General features: G+C 47.0%; 1 protein-coding gene across 7 annotated transcripts in view; it reads right to left on the reverse strand.

Moving 5' to 3' along the window:
* The window catches only part of map7d3 (MAP7 domain containing 3), a 151,452-nt gene that overhangs the window by 102,811 nt on the left and 32,943 nt on the right, over positions 1-15,698 (reverse strand). For all 7 annotated transcript variants that reach the window (XR_010976416.1, XM_068047073.1, XM_068047074.1 and 4 more), the window contains exons 2-4: positions 10,210-10,314; positions 8,822-8,902; positions 4,967-5,130 (exon numbers count right to left, since the gene is read on the reverse strand). Coding sequence is in view for 6 of the 7 variants with exons in the window: in XM_068047073.1 (XP_067903174.1) it covers positions 4,967-5,130; positions 8,822-8,902; positions 10,210-10,314 (350 nt within the window). In the remaining variant the exon portion in view is untranslated. The remainder of the gene's footprint in view (positions 1-4,966; positions 5,131-8,821; positions 8,903-10,209; positions 10,315-15,698) is intronic.

The raw sequence follows: 15,698 nt of genomic DNA on the forward strand, positions 1-15,698 counted from the left end.
TGCCCCGAGGACAGTATTTTTCATCAGTTCATAATTTGATGAATTCTCATCTGACAACAAGGAATAAACCTGATGGGCTTTTCCAGTTAGTTTGCTTTGACCATTTTAGCTACCTTGCCAGTTTCTCAAAAGACACAAAAAGCTCTTCCACATCTTCCTCATTGAATTTTGGAATTAATTGAGTGAGTTTAAGCTTATTTGTACCCAGCCCTGAATATTGGCCATGCTTTCACTGGGGTTACTCTGTCGCCCCTGAGCTAACTCAAGCTGCTTCAGCTCTCTCTCTTCGGATTCTTTCTGGATTATTACTCTCTCCTGTCTCTCTCCTTCCTTCTCCTGTCTCTCTATTTCTTCACATTCCTTATGGAAGGGTCTCTCTTGCTCCCTCTCCTGCCTCTCTCCCTTTCTCTTTCCCTGCCTCTCTCCCTTTCTCTTTCCCTGCCTCTCTCTCTTTCTCTTTCCCCGCCTTCTAATTCAAGTTTCTTTTGTTCCAATTGTATCTTTGCTAACAATACCCTGTCTGGGTCTACTTCTAACACTGCTTCTGCCTCTTCAGATTCAAGAGAAAAATGGTTGGCCACTAGTCTTAGGAGTTCAGACTTCCTAGCCTGCCACGTACAGTGATCCCACACTGCTCAGCCATTTCTCTCAACTCCTCCGTAGACAGTGCTTTTAAATGATCCCAAATTACTTCATCCTGGCTTGGAGTGCTACCAGCTTCAGTTGCAGACATGCTAGTATTCAATAACACACAACCACAAGAAAACCTGCATTAATCTTGCTTTTTTTTGATTGGAAGCAATTTGGCTTCCCACTTGCAATTTCTCTAGCTTGCGGGTAAAATCCCAGATGCTAGCACCCAAATTTCTGTTATTATCAGGTGAGAAAGGTGTCTTAGGGCTTCCTTTTAGCCTTCACCAGGTCTTATTGTAATAGGGTTTAATTTTAAACACACTGTGTTTTGAGCTCCCCCTTTAGTGAATCCTTGTTCACCAATTTCCAATTATAAGGCAAAGGAATGAGCATAAACAGACCTTCTTAGGTTTAAAGAAAAGTGAAATTTATTAGAACTTAAACTCTAATTCGGTTAAAGCCCATGGATATACGATGCGCCCACGCCAGCATGCACATGCGATACACACATGCAAATAGGGTCAGGAGACTGCAGAAGAAAAATAAAGTAGAGAGGTTTGAGGCAATATCAGAAGAGTTTCTTGTTTACTGTGCTTCGAACTCACTGTAGTCCCTTTCATTGGGGCCCAGTATTCTTCTTAAACCTTGTTCACTGTAGGAGATTTTTCTCTCTTGGTGTTCATGCGTCTTCAATGGTCTTCAGTTCCGTGACAAAGAGATGGGAGCAGACAGGAAAGAGGTGTTCTCAGTCCAGGAGAAAAGAGCTTTCTGAGTTCAAATAGAAACATAGAAAAATAGGAGTAGGCCATTCAGCCCTTCGAGCCTGCTCCGCCTCTCAATACAATCATGGTTGATCATCCAAACTCAGTAACCTGTTCCCGCTTTCTCCCCGTATCCCTTGATCCCATTAGCCCTAAGAACTGTATCTAACTCTTTCTTGAATATATTTAATGATTTGGCCTCAACTGCTTTCTGTGGTAGAGAATTCCACAGGTTCACCACTCTCTGGGTGAAGAAATCTCTCCTTATCTCAGTCCTAAATGGCTTACCCCTTATCCTTAGACTGTGACCCCTGGTCCTGGACTCCCCCGCCATCGGGAACATCCTTCCTGCATCTAATCTGTCCAGACCTGTTAGAATTTTGTAGGCTTCTATGAGATCCACTCTCATTATCCTAAACTCCAGTGAATACAGGCCTTAGTGATCCAAACTCTCTTCACATGTCAGTCCTGCCATCCCAGGAATCAGTCTGGTGAATCTTTGCTGCACTCCCTCCATAGTAAGAACATCCTTCCTCAGATAAGGAGACCAAAACTGCACACAATACTCCAGATGTGGTCTCACCAAGGCCTTGTATAATTGAAGCAAGGCATCCTTGCTCCTGTACTCAAATCCTCTTGCTATGAAGGCCAACATACCATTTGCCTTCTTAACTGCCTGCTGCACCTGCATGTTTACTTTCAGCGACTGGTGCACAAGGACACCCAGGTCTCGCTGCACCTCCCCCTTTCCCAATCTATCGCTGTTCAGATAATAATCTGCCTTTCTGTTTTTGCCACCCAAGTAGATAAGCTCACATTTCTCTGCCTTCTACTTTTGTCTTTTTGTTTCCTGTCTTTCGTTTCTATCCTTGTTTCCTCCTCCTCAGTTTCCCCACTCAGGTTCCCATCCCCCTGCCATTCTAGTTTAAATCCTCCCCAACAGCACTCGCAAACACCCCCGCGAGGACATTGGTTCTGATCCTGCCTGGGTGTAACCCGTCCCACTTGTACAGGTCCCACCTTCCCCAGAACCAGTCCCGATGTCCCAGGAATCTAAATCCCTCCCTCCTGCAACATTTCTCCAGCCACACATTCATCTGGTCTATTCTCCTGTTCCTATACTCACTAACACGTGGCACAGGAAGTAATCCTGAGATTACTACCTTTGAGGTCCTGCTTTTTAATTTAGCTCCTAACTCCGTAAATTCATCTTGCAGGACCTCATTCCCTTTTTCTACCTATGTCGTTGGCACAGACATGTACCTTGACCACTGGCTGTTCACCCTCCCCCTTCAGAATGTCCTGCAGCCGCTCCGAGACATCCTTGATCCTTGCACCAGGGAGGCAACATACCATCCTGGAGTCTTGTTTGTGGCCACAGAAATGCCTGTCTGTTCCCCTTACAATTGAATCTCCTATCACTATGGGTCTCCCAGTCTTTTTCCTCCTCCGCTCTGCAGCAGAGCCATCCGTAGTGCCACGAAATTGGCTGTTGCTGCTTTCCCCTGGGAGGCCATCCCCCCCAACAGTATCCAAAGTGGTATATCTGTTTGAGAGGGGATGGCCACAGGGGACTCCTGCACTACCTGCCTGCGCCTATTACTCTGCCTGGTGGTCACCCATCCCTTTTCTGCCTGTGCAACCATTACCTGTGGTGTGACCACCTTGCGAAAAGTGCTATCCACGACGTCCTCAGCATCACGGATGCTCCACAGCGACTCCACCCGCAGCTCCAGCTCCGTAATGCGGGTAGCCAGTAGTTACACACATGGTTGTCAGAGACACTGGAAGCATCCCTGATTTCCCACATAGCGCAAGAGGAGCAAATCACAGGTGCGAGCTCTCCTGCCATGACTTACCTTTAGATAAATTAGTTAATCCCTTTAAAAAATACTAATTACACTAAGGGCCTTGTTCTACTCCAAACACTACCCAGCACAATCTAAAATCCTTAATAAATTACACTAATTAAAAAAAAACACTTTAGTAGTACTAACCTTATCACTTATAAGGTAGGTTTAAAAAAAGAACTTTCCCCTGATTTTTTTTAAAGCTATTTCCAGGCACTAACAGCTGTTACTCACCAACCAATCACCTTGCAGCTTTCCTGTGATGTCACTGTTGACTTTTTGTTCCAAACTCTGGCGTGCCTGGACTGCCCTCCGCTCCGCTCCCGGAAGGTAAGTGACTGGGCCTCGATCCTCGGGCTCAGTTTATCGGCTCCTCTCTTGGCGTTCTCCCCCCAGGTCGGCTCCTCTCCTCAAATTCTCTGTGACAAGTTAAAATTCTGCAACAGCCAGTTAGTCATGTGACTTAACTGGTCTGATCAGGTCTTCTGTGCATTGGGGAACCAGGGACTGATTCCTTTGTTCCAACACTGTCTGCTACTGTGCAAAAAAAGTCTTTCCGGCGAGGGGCCTGGCAATTCCTTGTGATAGGTCCTCTTTTCTTCCCAGCACCAATTTTAAGTTTTAATGTTCATGTGGCGAAATAATGTGTGCTTCATTCTTGGCAGGTGGGGGACTGCACGACAATAATCTGCAGCAATGTTGGCATGGCGTAGACCCCTTTCTGTCAGCAGCAATGTACAGGAGATCTTAACTCTCCAGAATAAAGTTAAACATTAAAAACATGTGCAGCGAAGGATATGGTAGCATAGTGGTTATGTTACTGGACTAGTAATCCAGAGATGAGTTCAAATCCCATCAAGGCAGCAGGGAAATTTAAATTAATTTAATTAATTAAATAAACTGGGAAAAAAGCTACTCTCAGTAATAGTAACCATAAAACTAATGGATTATTGTCAAAACCCACCTGGTTCACTAATGTCCTTGAAGGACGGAAACCTGCTGTTCTTACCTGGTCTGGCCTACGTAAGACTCCAGACCCGTGGAAAAGTGCTTGACTCTTAACTGCCCTCTGAAATGGCCAAGCAACTCAGTCAGTTGGATCAAAACTGCTAAAACCTTCACCACATGGGCTACGGCGGTTCAAAACGGTAGCTCACCATCAACTTCTCAAAGGCATTTAGGGATAAGCAATAAATAGGGTGGCGCAGTGGTTAGCACCGCAGCCTCACAGCTCCAGCGACCCGGGTTCAATTCCGGGTACTGCCTGTGTGGAGTTTGCAAGTTCTCCCTGTGTCTGCGTGGGTTTCCTCCGGGTGCTCCGGTTTCCTCCCACATGCCAAAGACTTGCAGGCTGATAGGTAAATTGGCCATTAGAAATTGCCCCTAGTATAGGTAGGTGGTAGGGAAATATATAGGGATAGGTGGGGATGTGATAGGGATATGGGATTAGTGTAGGATTAGTGTAAACGGGTGGTTGATGGTCGGCACAGACTCGGTGGGCCGAAGGGCCTGTTTCAGTGCTGTATCGCTAAACTAAACTAAACTAAATGCTGGCCTTTCCAGTGATGCCCATGTCCCATGAATGAATAAAAATTACTAAATTAAGGATTGCATTTAATTTATTTTACAGATTTCAGTCTAACTGATGTTTTGAGGGGGAGGGGTCTGTGGGGCTCTCAGCCACAGCTTGGACACGTCCTACCATACAGCATTGTGACTGACCTTCTCCTCTTCCTGCTGCTGTCTCCGCTTCTCTTCCACTGCAACTCTCTTCTGCTGCTCCCTCTGCCTTTGTTCTTCCAGCTTCCTGTGACGTTCTTCCACTTGTTTCTCATACTGAAGTCGTGCTTTCTTTTCTTTTTCTATTAACTGAAATTCTCTCACTGCTGATGGTATAAAGGTAGAGAAGGTGTGCATCAGTTATTGTGCAAACAAAAAATAATAATGCCACATAATTATTAAAATGATGCCTTTCATTGTTCTATACTTCACACAACACTGAACCACATTCACTCACCCCAGGATAACATCTTATATCTTTACAGCGCCTCAAACGTAGTAAACCATATCAAGGTGCTCCATAGGAGCTTTATTAAACAAAAGCTGACATTGACAGCTTCATAAGGTGATGTTAAGACAGGTGACCAAAAACTTGGTCAAAGAGGTAGGTTTTAAAGAGCACCTTCAAAGAGGGAAGCGAGGTAGAGAGGCAGAGAGGCTTAGGGAGGGAATTCCAGAGCTTAGGACCCAGGCAGCTGAAGGCACAGCCACCAATGGCGCAGTGATTAAAATCGCGATGCACAAGAGGCCAGAATTGGAGCAGCACAGAGATCTCGGATGGTTGTGGGGCTACAGCAGGTTACAGAGATAGGGAGGGGAGAGGCCACGAAGAGATTTGAAAACAAGGATGAGAATTTTAAAACCAAGGCATTGTCGACTTGGAGCCAATGTAGGTTAGTGAACAGAGGAGTGATGGGTGAATGGGATTTGCTGCAAGTTAGTACACAGGCAACAGAGTTTTGAACGAGATCAAGACTACATAAGTGCAAGGTGGGAGGCCAGCCTAGAGAGCATTAGAATAGTTGAATTTGGAGGTAACAAAGGCATGGATGAAGGTTTCAGATAATGAGAAGACACCTTTATCCAGGAAAAACTTCAAGAGCTGCACGTAGATCAGCAAAACTAATTCTTTTCTTAGCAAACAGGTCTAAGCACTGCTGCATGATGTGGTGTGCAGGCTGCGCCACATCATTGCCATGTAAAAACAATTAATGCAGTTATGGTCAGCGGGACACAGTGTGGCCATCAATCCCTGGATAGTTACAGTGAAGAGATAAAAACAAACTTGGGCCTTTTAGCTTTTCAACAAAATAACAAAGAGCTGACCAGAAGTGGACAAACTGTACAACAGTATATCCAGAACTAAACTTCAAATTACCTGCGCTCCCTCCCCACTCCCTCCTCAGTCCTCGACCCGCCTCCGCACTCCCTCTCCCTCCCGAGCCCTCACCACGCCTTCACACTCCCTCCCCAGCCCTCGCCCCACCTCTGCACTCCCTCCCCACCCTTCCTCCACACTCCCTCCCCACCCTCGCCCTTCCTCCACACTCCCTCCCCAGCCCTCACCCTTCCTCCACACTCCCTCCCCAGCCCTCGCCCCGCCTCCGCACTCCCTCCCCAGCCCTCGCCCCCTCCTCCACACTCCCTCCCCAGCCCTCACCGTTCCTCCCCAGCCCTCTCCCCTCCTCTGCACTCCCTCCCCAGGCCGCACCCTGCCTCCAGGCTTCTCCCCCGATCCTCACCCCGCCTCCATACTCCTCCCCCGATCCTCACCCCGCCCCCGATCCTCACCCCGCCTCCATACCCCTGCCCAATCCTCGCCCCTATTTCACACTCCCTCCCCAGCCCTCGCCGGTCCTCCACTCCCTCCCCAGCCGTCACCCTTCCTCCACTCCTTGCCGAGCCCTCACCCCGTCTCCACACTCCCTCCCAGCACTCGCCCTTCCTGCAAACTTCCTCTCCAGCCCTCGCCCTGCCTCCATACTCCCTCCCAGCCCTCGCCCTGCCTCCATACTCCCTCCCAGCCCTCGCCCTTCCTACAAACTCCCTCCCCAGCCCTCGCCTTTCCTCCCCACTCCCTCCCAGCCCTCGCCCTTCCTACAAACTCCCTCCCCAGCCCTCGCCTTTCCTCCATATTCCCTCCCAGCCCTCGCCCTGCCTCCATACTCCCTCCCAGCCCTCGCCCTTCCTACAAACTCCCTCCCCAGCCCTCGCCTTGCCTCCACACTCCCTCCCGGCCCTCGCCCTTCCTACAAACTCCCTCCCCAGCTCTCGCTCCACCGCCGCATTTCCGTCCCCTCCGCCGCCCTTCCTCCACACTCCCCAGCTCTCGCCCAGCCTCCGCTCCCATCCCCCACATTCGCCTTCCTCCACACTCTCTCCCAAGCCCTTGCCCCGCCTCCACACTCCTTCCAATCCACGCTCCTCCCCCCATCCTTGCCCTGCCGCCACACTTCTCACCAGCCCTCGCCCCGCCTCCATACGCCTCCCCGATCCTTGCCCTGCCTCCATACTCCTCCCTGATCCCCGCCCCGCCTCCATACTTCTCCCTGATCCCCGCCCCACCTCCATACTCCTCCCTGATCCCCGCCCCGCCTCCATACTCCTCCCTGATCCTCACCCCACCTCTATGCTCCTCCCCCGGTCTACACCCCCCTCCCCAGATCCTCACCCCGCCTCCGTGCTCCACCCCGATCCTTGCCCCGCCTCCACGCTCCTCCCCCAATCCTTGCCCCGCCTCCACGCTCCTGCCCCAATCCTTGCCCCGCCCCCATGCTCCTCCCCCAATCCTTGCCCCGCCTCCACGCTCCTCCCCCAATCCTTGCCCTGCCCCCATGCTCCTCCCCCAATCCTTGCCCCACCTCCACGCTCCTCCCCCAATCCTTGCCCCACCTCCACGCTCCTCCCCCAATCCTTGCCCCACCTCCACACTCCTCCCCCAATCCTTGCCCCACCTCCACGCTCCTCCCCCAATCCTTACCCCACCTCCACGCTCCTCCCCGAATCCTTGCCCCACCTCCACGCTCCTCCCCCAATCCTTGCCCCACCTCCACCCTCCTCCCCCAATCCTTGCCCCACCTCCACGCTCCTCCCCCAATCCTTGCCCCACCTCCACGCTCCTCCCCCAATCCTTACCCCACCTCCATGCTCCATCCCTGCTCTCATCCCCCAGCCCTCACTCATCTCTGCCCCCTTCCCCTGATCCTCACCCCGTATCTGCACTCTTCCCCCAGCTTTGTCTTTTGGTCTTCTGACTCTCGACTCCAATGTATCCACTCCAAGAGTGTCAGCACCTTCAGCCATCTCAGCCCCATTCTGTAACCTACTCTAAATCCCTGTTGTGTTACTTCTCTCCCACCTTCCAAACCTCCTCAAAGCCCACATTACTGACCATAGCGTTACTATTACTCATGATCACTGCATCCTCTACTGCACTTGGATAAATTTATTATGCTGATGCCATTATATAAGTTATTTTAGTGGAGCAAAAACTCAGGAATCAGTTTACAGGTGGATGCTGTGATGGGGAGAATGTGGATTCTTGCTGGATGATGTGCCAAGACAAACTGCATGGCCTTCCTTACATATATGTATCCTACAATCTTATAACAAGGAACTATAAAATTGTGCAAATCAATCCTGTTGGGCACAGCTGACAAGTGGAAGCTCAAAGCTTCAGTTCTAGAATAATGGCTAGGTTGATTCTGTAAGTCAGCACCTTGATTGGTAAGGTAGCGCTGTTTTTAAAGAAAGGAATCAACCTCTTTTTAAAAATGTTGCTCCCTTTCCCTCCCAATCTCCCTGCTCTACAGCACATGCAGCCGTGCTCTCAGATTTCCACTGCTGTTAACTTGTGTCAGGAGTTACACAGTGAGCTTATTACCACTCCCTCCACTATTCCTAGATAAAGTGTCAGAATGTGGTGGTGAGTGCTAGGAATGGAAAGCTTGCCCTTTTTCAAAACGGGGAATTTGAAAATGTCCAACATGCAGTGTGCAAACTGCAGCTGCCACTTACCGATCTCCTTTTCCCTTTCTTCTCGCCGCTCCTTGGCTAGTCTCTGTCTCTCAACAGTCTTTAAAGTGGAGCCGTCTATTACTGGTCAAGAGAATTTACATTGTATTAATGAGCAGAAATGATAAGCTGATCAATGAAAATTTAATTACATTTAAATTTAATTAGGGGAGACTGTGGTGCAGTGCTAATGTCACTGGCTAGTAACCCAAAAACACAGGTTAATGCCCTGGGAGCATGGGTTCAAATCCCACCACAGCAGCTGGTGGAATTTAAATTCAATTAATAAAAAAGATCAGTTAATTAATAAAAATATGGAATTGAAAGCTAGTTTCATAGCACCATTACTGAGACTACCATCGATTGTTGTAAAAACTAATGTCCTTTAGGGAAGGAAATTTGCTGTCCTTACAATGGTCTGGCCTACATGTGACTCCAGACCCACAGTAATGTGGTTGACTCTTAACTGCCCTCTGAAATGGTCCAGCAAGCCACTCAGTTCAAGGGCAATTAGAGATGGGTGACAAATGCAGGCTTTGCCAGCGAAGCCCACATTCCATGAAAGATTTAAAAAAAAATTAGTACTGGGATTTCTGCTGGCATAATAAACCATGTTTGAGGGACAGACGTGCCAGTCATTAGAAACACCTGGATTGTCAATCTGAGGGCCAGTGGATTTGAAAAACACAGCACTAAATGAAGTGAGATACCCTGAAACACTGACGAGACGCACGATTGAGGGCGATGATAGATTGCACGCACGTAACACATGGAGTTGGGCTGTGAGCACGTGGCCGGTCGATCATTGCTGAGGTGTTCGTCTTAGCAAGGACCAAACAGATTAATATTTGTTGACTGTTACCCTGTCCCAGACTCTACCACTAGGCTCCCAGTGAATCCCTCCTTCCCAGCAATTGTAGCACCAGGACTTTTGGGCCTCTATAGGAGGAGGGAGAGACTGAAACAGACACACAGAGAGAAAGAGAAACAGAATGCAAGAATAGACACACAGAGAGAAAGAGAAACAGAATGCAAAAACAGACACACAGAGAGAAAGAGAAACGGAATGCAAGAACAGACACACAGAGAGAAAGAGAAACAGAATGCAAGAACAGACACACAGAGAGACCAGCTCCTTAGGCTATCATTTTGCTGAATGAAAAAGAGACAGGTGTTAAATGGCAACTTGTGCAGGGGTCTTAGAAGCTGAGCAGAGTAAACGGATTTAAATGCACGGTTTTTCTAAACAACGTTGACCAGTTTACAGCGAAATACGCCAAGTTGTCTACAAACTCTGGATGGACTTGCCAAAGAATGTACATTTTCATGCAGGTTGGGATTGTTGATGATTGTCATGGCCCCGTCTGTCAGTTCAGCAGGGCTGCAGGTACCTGGTTTCGTTGGTGCCTTTGCAACTACTGGTGGTGGGTCAGACGATACTGGACTATTTACACTTTGGCTTCTTCTTTCGTCTGCCTGGGCTTGGGCAGCAGCAACTGTGAGAGAGAGAGAGAGAGAAAAGAAAGTCAATCCTCACATAGAATTGCACAGCATAGGAGGCGGACATTCAGTCCATCGTGCCTGTGCCATCTCTTTGAAAGAGCTATCCAATTAGTCCTACTCCCCTGTTCTTTCTGCACTGCCCTGCACATTTTTCCTTTTCACTAATTCATCCAATAATGTTCTTTTGAAAGTTATGATTGAATCTACTTCCACCACCCTTTCCAGGCAGCGCATTCCAGATCACAACACCTTGCTGTGTAAAATAAATACTAATCTCACCTCTTTTTTTTGCCAATCACCTTAAATCTGTGTCCTCTGGTTACTGATCCTTCTGCCACTGGCAACAGTTTCTCCTTAATTAAAATCCTTCATGGTTTTGAACACTATCAAATCTCCTCTTAACCTTCTCTGCTCCAAAGAGAACAACTTCAACTTCTTCAGTCTCTCCACATAACTGAAGTCTTTTATTCCTGGAACCATTCTGGTAAATCTCTTCTGCACCTTTTTCAAGGCCTTGGCATCCTTGCTAAGGTTTGCCACCCAGAATTGAGTGCAATGCTGCAGCTGAGACTGAACCAGTGATTTATCAAGGTTCAGTGTAACTTCCTTGCTTTTGTTCTCTATTTTTCTATTAATAAAGCCAAGGATCCCATATGTTTTGTAACATCCTTCTTAATTTGCCCTGCAGCCTTCAAAGACTTGTGCACATACACCACTGCAACGCACCCCCCACCAACCCCCCCGGGGTCTCTGTTCCTGCAGCCCCATTAAAATTGTACCATTTAGTTTATTTTGCCTCGTCTCATCCTTCCTACCAGAATGTATCACTTCTCTGTGTTAAACTTCATCTGCCACATGTCTGCCCATTTCACCAGTCTATGTCCTTCTGAAATATGTTACCATCCTCCTCACAGTCACGTTAAATTGTATTTTTATTAAAAACAGACAACATCCATTGTGGAAAATCAGTTTTGCATCACAGTTTTTGGAATCTGAATAAAACAGATCAAAAACTACTGCAGAAATCTGAAAATGCTGAACAGTATATCACGTCCTTTACCTTTCACTGGTCTTTCTAAAAGCAATGTTATTTGTGGCATCAAAGTGCATAGCCCAACAGGGCAGTACTGAAGCACAATTTAGGAAAAAGCCTTTGATTGTAATCTTATATACTTTAGGTTAGGGATAGGTTTGTAAATATTTGTTCCCAGGAGGTGGGTGACTGGTAAGGCATTATTCATTACCCATCCCTAGTTCTCCTAAGGAAACCACTGTGTGTCCCATGCCAACCAGGCAGCTTAGAGGCAGGTGTCCTTCTCTGAAGTACATTAGTGAATCAGTTGGGTTTTTATGACAATCTAACAGATTCACGTCATCTCCTGATGCCAAGCCACAAACCATCAGTATTAATTTTCCCAACAAGCTGTGGTGTGATCTGAACTCTCAATCTCTAGCTAGCCAGTACAGTACCATAAACACACTACTGAACGCATGCTATTATGTTAAGGAACTAGACCTCAGAACCACTTATGGCAAGTTCTCAAGACCCAGGTTCCTCAGCCCTGCTTTCACACAAAGTAAATACAGCCAAAGAATGATCCTCGGTCAGAGCAATGCCTATACACTGGGAATAACGTTTCACTGTAGTCACTGTCAGCATTCCATACCAGACATACGTATGAGAGAGTAATTTTCCCAAGAACGAGGCATACAATACTCTACTGGTGGGGATGGAACTCCTCATAGCTCATAAATGTGTTTTCTCTTTAAGCTTCCACCCTCCATCAATCTAGTGGACAGGATTACTGCTGAATGACCACTCTCTGCTGTTGAATCCTGCAGAAGATGCTGAATCCTGTTAACTTACTGGATTCTCAGTTATAGTTCCCTTGGCTTCAAGAACAGTGAGTTAGTTTCCTTGGGTAAACTGACCCTGGGGCAGTGCTTGCTAAATGCACAACCTTCTGAATTAGAGACTTTTTCTTTGGCCTCCTCGTCTCGAGAGACAATGGGTAAGCACCTGGAGGTGGTCAGTGGTTTGTGAAACAGCACCTGAAGTGACTATAAAAGCCAATTCTAGAGTAACAGACTCTTCCACAGGCGCTGCAGATAAAATTGGTTGTCAGGGCTGTTATACAGTTGGCTCTCTCCTTACGTTTCTGTTATTTTTTCCTGCCAACTGCGAAGTCTCTTTGACTTGTCACTCTTTAGCCCCGCCTTTATGGCTGTCCGCCAGCTCTGGCGATCACTGGCAACTGACTCCCACGACTTGTGATCAATGTCACAGGACTTCATGTCGCGTTTGCAGACTTCTTTAAAGCAGAGACATGGACGGCCGGTGGGTCTGATACTAGTGACGAGCTCGCTGTATGATGCATCCTTGGGGATCCTGCCATCTTCCATGCGGCTCACATGGCCAAGCCATCTCAAACACCGCTGGCTCAGTAGGTGTATATGCTGGGGATGTTGGCTGCCTTGACAACTTCTGTGTTGGAGATACGATCCTGCCATCTGATGCCAAGGATTCTCCGGAGGCAGCAAAGATGGAATGAATTGAGACGTCGCTCTTGGCTGACATATGTTGCCCAGGCCTCGCTGCCATAGAGCAAGGTACCGAGGACACAGGCTTGAAACACTCGGAATTTTGTGTTCAGTGTCAGTGCGCCATTTTCCCACACTCTCTTGGCCAGTCTGGACATAGCAGCAGACGCCTTTCCCGTGCGCTTGTTGATTTCTGTATTGAGAGACAGATTACTGGTGATAGTTGAGCCTAGGTAGGTGAACTCTTGAACCACTTCCAGAGCGTGGTCGCTGATATTGATGGATGGAGCATTTCTGACGTCCTGTCCCATGATGTTCGTTTTCTTGAGGCTGATGGTTAGGCCAAATTCGTTGCAGGCAGCCGCAATCCTGTCGATGAGTCTCTGCAGACACTCTTCTGTGTGAGATGTTAATGCAGCATCGTCAGCAAAGAGGAGTTCCCTGATGAGGACTTTCTATTCTTTGGTCTTCGCTCTAAGGCGGGCGGCACAGTGGCGCAGTGGTTAGCACCGCAGCCTCACAGCTCCAGCGACCCAGGTTCGATTCTGGGTACTGCCTGTGTGGAGTTTGCAAGTTCTCCCTGTGTCTGCGTGGGTTTTCGCCGGGTACTCCGGTTTCCTCCCACCACCAAAAGACTTGCAGATTGATCGGTAAATTGGCCATTATAAATTGCCCCTAGTATAGGTAGTTTAGTTTAGTTTAGAGATACAGCACTGAAACAGGCCCTTCGGCCCACCGAGTCTGTGCCGACCATCAATCACCCATTTATACTAATCCTACACTAATCCCATATTCCTACCACATCCCCACCTGTCCCTATATTTTCCTACCACCTACCTATACTAGGGGCAATTTATAATGGCCAATTTACCGATCAAGGGTGGTAGGAGAATATCGGGGATGTGGTAGGAATATGGGATTAGTGTAGGATTAGTATAAATGGGTGGTTGATGGTTGGCACAGACTCGGTGGGCCGAAGGGCCTGTTTCACTGCTGTATCTCTAAATAAATAAATAAAGGTTGAACAATCTGCCATCTGATCTTGTGTGGAGAAAAATACCTTCTTCTGAAGACTTGAACGCATGTAAGAGCAGCAGGGAGAAGAAGATCCCAAACAGTGTAGTTAGAGACTACAGTGCTAGAAATTGAGTCAAACTACACCCACTACATTAAATGAACAACAAGCATTACTGAAAGGCCACAGCAAGCACAGGTTTTCACTGACTCACCCTGGCTTCCAAACCACACCCTCTTTATTAAACTGATAAATTCCATCTTTCAGACTAGGGAGAACTACAAGTAATGACTCCCAAGCAGGGAGACACAATTAGTGGTTATAATTGAATTTATCATTTATTTAACTAGGTTTACTCAGAAATAGATCACCATGTCATTTGCAAGGAATGAATAAAGCAGGCAACATAACTGAGGTCCGTGGGTAAGACCAGGGTCACTGCACTGTTGGGAAAAAAACTGGATGCAAACTCATTGTAAATACCTCCCGTTACTTGGATTACAAAGTGTGAACTGTACAAAATACATCAAGTAACAAGGTCTACAGATAGGACATGATTTAATTTTCAACCATACTCAATATAATCAATCTTTAATCGTTTTCCACAGCTTAGCGTTTGAAGCTGATGATAAGAAGCAAGCTTCATCTATTGGGGAATTACATACAATGAATAGCAACAATTATAGGGATGAAAAGTAAGGCTGTGCGGAAAGAGAAAAAAAACCAGAAAGATGACACCGTAGGAATATGAGGAACATATGGAGGCCATTCATCCCGAGCCAAACAGACCATGGCTCAATCTGTACCTCAATCCCATTTTCCTGCCTTTGATCCAATTCCCTTGATACCCTTTTTGAGAGATCTAATTAATCCACAGCCATTTTTGGGGGGTGGGGGGGAGTCAGGGGGAGGGGCAAGAGTTCCAGATTTCCACGACACTTTGTGTGAAGTTGTTCCTGTTTTCACACCCGAACAGTCTGGCTCTAATTTTAAGATCATGCCCCCTGATGCTGGACTCTACCATCAGATGCAATTGGTTCTCTGTCACAACCCTATCAAATACTTTTAACATTTTAAACATCTTGATCAGTTCACCATCAACCTTCTTTCTATTCCTTCAAAAATGCACCACTCCCTCAATACTGCAATGGAGCACCAGCTTGGACTATGTGCTCAACTCCCAGAGTGAAGTTTGAACCCATGACTTTCTGACTCAGATGAAATCCCGATTTTATGCGAGTTCCTTTTGGAGATAATAAAGTGATTAAATATGATACATCATAAAATTCACAGCATTCTTTGTTGTGGTATAAAAATTGCACATGAAATCTGAACACTTGTCTCTGCAGTATTTTACAATCTATAACTCTCCTTTGAAAAGCAAAGCAAAGCAAACATAGTCATAGAGAGATACAGCACTGTAACAGGCCTTCGGCCCACCAAGTCTGTGCCGAGCAACAACCACCCATTTATACTAATCCTACATTAATCCCATATTCCCCATCACATTTACTCATTTCTTTTAAACAACAGGGGAGAGAATTGCAAATACCTTTCCACAGAAGATTTCCTGCATTACAACTGTACTACACTTCATTAGCTGTAAAGCACATTAGGACATCCTGAGATTGTGAAAGGTACAACAGAAATGCTAGTCTGTCTTTTTCAAGTCTACTATTGGACCCAACATCCTTCTTCCTGTTGTCTGCTTATTTATTAAACAATGAAAAATCTATTCCAGCATCATTTAGTGAAAAACTAAAGCTTTAACCTCAAACATGCAGAACTAATGGACAAAAGTAAACCCACCAACTGGGAAAG

This window comes from Heterodontus francisci, chromosome 15, assembly GCF_036365525.1.
Source record: "Heterodontus francisci isolate sHetFra1 chromosome 15, sHetFra1.hap1, whole genome shotgun sequence".
In the NCBI taxonomy this organism is placed as follows: Eukaryota; Metazoa; Chordata; class Chondrichthyes; order Heterodontiformes; family Heterodontidae; genus Heterodontus; species Heterodontus francisci.